The 5506-nt window shown below is 31.9% G+C and overlaps 1 protein-coding gene across 1 annotated transcript; it reads right to left on the reverse strand.

The window, feature by feature from the left end:
* Positions 1 to 645: 645 nt before the first annotated feature.
* On the reverse strand, positions 646 to 1477 carry LOC120069725. Its single transcript, XM_039021513.1, has one exon. It carries the CDS (start codon positions 1436 to 1438, stop codon positions 917 to 919), a length of 522 nt encoding a protein of 173 aa, XP_038877441.1. The 5' UTR covers positions 1439 to 1477; the 3' UTR covers positions 646 to 916.
* Between the last annotated feature and the right edge of the window lie 4029 nt (positions 1478 to 5506).

Genomic DNA, 5506 nt, shown 5'->3' on the forward strand with positions numbered 1-5506 from the left:
TAACCTAATAGAATTAAATTTATAACCTGATATGTTATATTTTTAAATACTTCTATTTTTATTTAATATAATTCAATATTTTAAATTTTAGAAATTTTGATACAATAAAAATATAAAATTAAAAAAATTTTAATTTACACTATTTTATTACAAAATCTTAAAATAAATGTCAAAAATAATTTTCGAATTATCTATAAATACACATATTCGACGAACTCATAAACATAAAATAAACAAACCTAGAAGATGTCTTTTATTTTGGATGAGATACTCGAATATAGTTTATGATAATAATGTACTAAATTATTTTTTAAAGAAAAGCTTTACTCAATCAATAACCATGAGGTAGAAAATTTTCTAAATATTTTTAATAATTTCTTTAGAGTCCATGGTAATAAGGATGCAACTCGTAAATCCAATCTTAGAGATTCTTAATTATTTATAATTAAATATTTTTTTAATTAGTTAAAAAAAACTCTTAGGACTTTTATAAATTTTACTTTTAGACAAAATTTTCTATGAAATCTCGAAAAGAGGGTCGTACCATTATTAGTTCAGAATTATTTTAACGGATACAAGAATTATTTTGCTAAATAGAATAATTAAAACAAAACAATCGTACTCAAAAAAAATAAAAATAAAACATTATCCAAAATACATATCGAACAAGATATGTTATTTTAGCCAATGTTGTTCTAACGGATTACTTTAATCTCTTAAATAGTTCCAAAATAAGTAGTTTTTTTTTTTTTTTTTTTTATCGAACATTCATTCATGCTCGTATCCATCCTGAACGATCAAAGTTGTACGATTTAACGGGAAATTTTTACAAAGATTACATTCTCACAGTAGATGATTCGTTATTCCTTATTTACATGGAGTCAAGCTAGAATCGCCCAATTACCGAAATCTCAATTCAGTTCGAAGCCGGATCGATTCCGACGGACTTCAACGTCTCAGTACGGTGGCCATGAGCATAAGCATCGCCGAGCAGAGGATCGTACGGAACTTTGTAATCCCCAAATTTCTCTACTTCCTGAACGTGAGCCACTTTTCTGAAGAACGATTTAGCAAAGAACTTCTCCGTCTCCTCCGCCACGTGCTCCGGCTCCACCACTTCCGGGATCGTCTCTCTCCGTTTCTTCCGAACGGAAACGGACGGCGAATGAGCTAATTGCTGTTTCGCCGTGTGCAATCCAAGACCTACAGAGAGCGCAATCATTCCAATCGCCACATATACCGGAACAAAATCGCCGGCTCTTGACGCCTTCGGCTTGCTCTGTTGCTGCCGGTGATGGTGATCGAATCGCGAGAAATCGGCTGCCGGCGCGTAAGATTTCATCCACGGAGCAGTCGCCGTAGTGTAGGTTCTAGGGCTTTTATTTGCTGTTCTGAAGCCATTCGCCGCCGTTCGAGTTACCAAATATCTCAGCGCCATTTTTTTGTTACGTTGATTACTTGATAGTGGCCTTTGCTGGATTTTATAGGGCGGAGAAATTAAGAGATGGTTCTGGAGCAATGGTGAAGCCGCTGCTAGATGAAGAAGATGGTATACGTGTCGGTGAGTAAGGAGGACACGTGTTATGGAAGTCTCTTGAAACTGCCAAGTGTACACTTTTGATTTTCGTTTGATATTATATAATTATATTATATATAAAAATATTTTCTGGCTATATGCCTCTTTTATTTATGCATGCAGTCTACTAATGAACCATTTCCATTGATTTGAGAATAAAATATTTTTTAAAAATTTATTTTTATTTTTATAAAAATAGATTAAAATATATTTTTAAAATAATTTATTTTTTAAATTAAATATTAAAAATATATTCTAAACACATCCTAAATCGTCCAACTATCATGTGATTTTTTTAAAATTACAGTCCAATTAACTTTTGAACTATAGTTGGTTACATAATAAACTATTTCAACAAAGGCGTAAGTGAGATCCAAGGAAGAGCCAAAATGGCCCAACATATAATTTTTCTAGGGACATTTAAAGATTCTATTATTTTTCAAAACTTATTTTCATAGATATCTTGATATTTTCATATATAAGATTTAATGAATTTTTCGAACAAAAATACCTCTAGTTTATGACAGGCATCAGAGAGAATGTGGCATGTGGCATTGAAAAATTGTATTTATTTATAGAGATTTTAATTCATTTATTTAATTAGAAAGAGAAAATACATTTATTTGTTGTGATTTTATTCCTTTGTCTAATTGAAGAGAGAAAATGCAGTTACATTATTTTTTAAAACAAAATTAAAGATGTATATTTTTTTTGAAGCCGAAATATAAACATTTTTTCGTTAAGTGATCGAAAATATTATTTTAAGTGTTTGAAATATATCACTGTATACAAATAAAAATTTGACTCAATATTTAACATAAACCACAGTATATCATAAATTTCATTTATATCACAGTATATATCAAACATTTCATAATTTTTTTTGTTGCATTTTCCCGTATGAAGCATTTTATTTTTTTGTTCTTTCAATGGATTCATGATTTTTTTAAAATACACCCTAGTACATTGTGTTAGGTCTAAAAATATTCTATCCAACATATGAAATATATTAAGATTTGTTAGTATATTTGAAATGTACTTTTTGAAAGTTTCAATATAACAGTGCGACAGTACAATGTATAAATTAAGAGTATATATTATTTAATCAAGTGTCTTTAATGAATATATATATATATATATAATTAATTAATTAATTATATATTACACCTCCTCCCAGATTACCATTTTAAACTAGAAAGCGATGTGAAGATGCTAAACAGACCTCCCTTGTCGATCTTTAACATCCAATTCTCCCACTCAACCAGTATTTAAGCCTAAATAGTTTCTCAGTGTTCTTTCATCATACTTAATTTTCATTCAACATATTGATCAAATGACATTCATAAACACACTTCATAACTTTCTTCATTTCCTGTTTTACTAAAACTAAGGTCGAACACATTATTCAAAAGTATAAGTATACATATAGACTATCAACAAAGTTTATGTTCATCAAAAACACTTTCACGACTATATAAACAAACCACTAATTCATGTCCCATGTTCCTAAAACTCATGTACATTTAGTAATGGTGTGTAGTCTATCAAAATCAAGACTCTAAAATATGTAAACCTACGATGTAGTGGGAAGCTATCATCGTGTGGCAGTTGAGACTCAGCTTATTCCCGAAATTTGATCACTACATGGGGGAAGGGGGACATAAAACATTGAAAGCATGAGCTAAAGCCCAGTGAGTAGTAATTTAATATGAACATAAATTTTCTCTTTCTAAAACAACAATGAAGTTTATCAATATCATCTAGTAAATAATTGGCAAAGTATATAAGATCCAGTAACATATCAAATACGTGTTATTCAAATAATGACATGATCATATTCCATATAAAACATATTATAAATTATCCATGAGCTATTAGAAAATCATATCAACTTTGTACCCAAATACTCGTTTATGATGGCGGGTTAGGGATGGAAAAAATCATCGTAGAGTCGGGTCCGATTGGGGCGGAAAATTCCCAATTTAACTGGGGATGGGGTAAAACCAATAAATTTTCCAAGGTCCCCAATTGAGGACGAGGAGAGTATCCCCACCCTGACCCTAATCTCGACCTCATCCCCAAATAGAATTTTATATATATATATATATATATATATAATTCTATCCATAAGTAATTGTTTTATTTAATTAAGAAATTATAGAAAAAAGCCCAAACCTAAACCTAATCTAGTAATCTCTTCTCTTCTATCACAATCTTAGATTCTCCCCATCTCTTTCACTCCCAAGTGCAAGTCCCCTGGTCGGCCACTCATTCTCCTCATCTCTTTCGCTCTTCTTTTGTCACACCCCTTCTCGAATTACCCTTCTAATCTAAGAAGAGATGTGAAGACGACAATTATTAACCCTCTTATGACATTAATTATTAAAACACTTTCATGAACCAACGCTCTTGGCACCAAATAAAAAGTTTGTATCCTATAACAGACCACTACCACATAGTTAACACCATATAAACATACAGATTTTCATACAGCAAAACACTTATAAACATGCATCAATGTTAAGGGATCCAATAAGTTTATTTACAACCGTCATAAAAACTCTACCCTGACTTCTATAACATGAACATAAGATCCAAATATAACAAGCCATGATGAGTCATCTAAACATCAAATTCTCTAAGGTTTCTGAGAAGTGACTAACTTGCAGAATGCTAGGCTTTAGAATGTCGGCCGTTACCTGGGGAGGAAAACATTGGAAAAGGGTAACCTTAAAATGCCTAGTGAGTGGCTTCTTTAAAAGAAGCATACCATCATAAACTCATGATGTAAACATGTTTATAATAAAATATATACATTTACATTCCCAGGTTTGAAAATAAAATTTAGAAAATGTAAAATCATAGCATGTAAAACCCCGGACTAAAATTCACCAACATTCTCTGTAAAATTCCTCTACTACTTTGTCTGAACATGTGAGAGAGCCATTTTGCTCAATCTCTAATAACCTTAGTTGAGAGAGAACCCTTTTGCTCAATCTCATCAACGTCGATTACATAGATTTTACGTACATGCAGAACTAAGTAGGATCCTACTTACCTTACCATACCTTTGGTTCCAATGGTTAGGAGTAGGTTTTACATATTAAACATACATGTGAACATCATAAAACAACACACTTATCATGCTTAAGAGAATCAGTAAAGAGCTCATTTGAATGCTAGGTCATGGGATAAAATTCAAGTGGAACGCATGGAAGTTACAAGTAAAAAAGGAAAAACCTCTTGATCAGTATAATTAACTCTCTTTTGAACTTAATACAAGAACTTAACTTCATTGCATACTAGTAATTCATCACATCATGACTAAGTTCATCACATCTTAAACCATCTCATCACATCAGCTATATTTAGCCATTTTACCTTATAACTTGGTTGAAAAATGGCAATCATTTCTCACGGTGCTCGGGTAGGCACTGGAACAATTTTTTTAGTCTATGCGATGAGTGTCCACTATACGAAATACCTAATGCACCTCAGCTGCAAATACTGTGTCAATGCTCTCAAGCATCAACACATATCATCGGTTGGTCAGCTGCTTACTTGTTCTCTGTATACAGCTGCCTGTTTATTCATCCACAATATCATTTCAGATTATAATCTTCCAGATTCCATAGTTCTAATTTCAGCCATTAGCTAGCAAGATATCCTTAATGAATTTGCTTATAAACATCTTAACTCTTAAGACCTTAGAATTCGAACAATAAATTCCTTTGGATTGGTTGGTAATCCTCAAACCTCCCACTCTTGCCCGAGAGTTTTTTAACACCTTCTAAGCTTCAGATGGCAGCAATACTTCCTTTCCTTAGACGTAGGAAAATTTGGCAAACCGGTTTCCTTCCTTACAGGATCTATTTATATCTAGGCTTGCATGAGCATCCAACTTGATTAAATGTCACCTAGCATGTTGAT

This window comes from Benincasa hispida, unplaced genomic scaffold, assembly GCF_009727055.1.
Source record: "Benincasa hispida cultivar B227 unplaced genomic scaffold, ASM972705v1 Contig557, whole genome shotgun sequence".
Classification (NCBI taxonomy): Eukaryota; Viridiplantae; Streptophyta; class Magnoliopsida; order Cucurbitales; family Cucurbitaceae; genus Benincasa; species Benincasa hispida.

Bases quoted from the DNA above. Each gene is read 5' to 3' on its own strand.
- LOC120069725 (XM_039021513.1), bottom strand. From the start codon at position 1,438: ATGGCGCTGAGATATTTGGTAACTCGAACGGCGGCGAATGGCTTCAGA.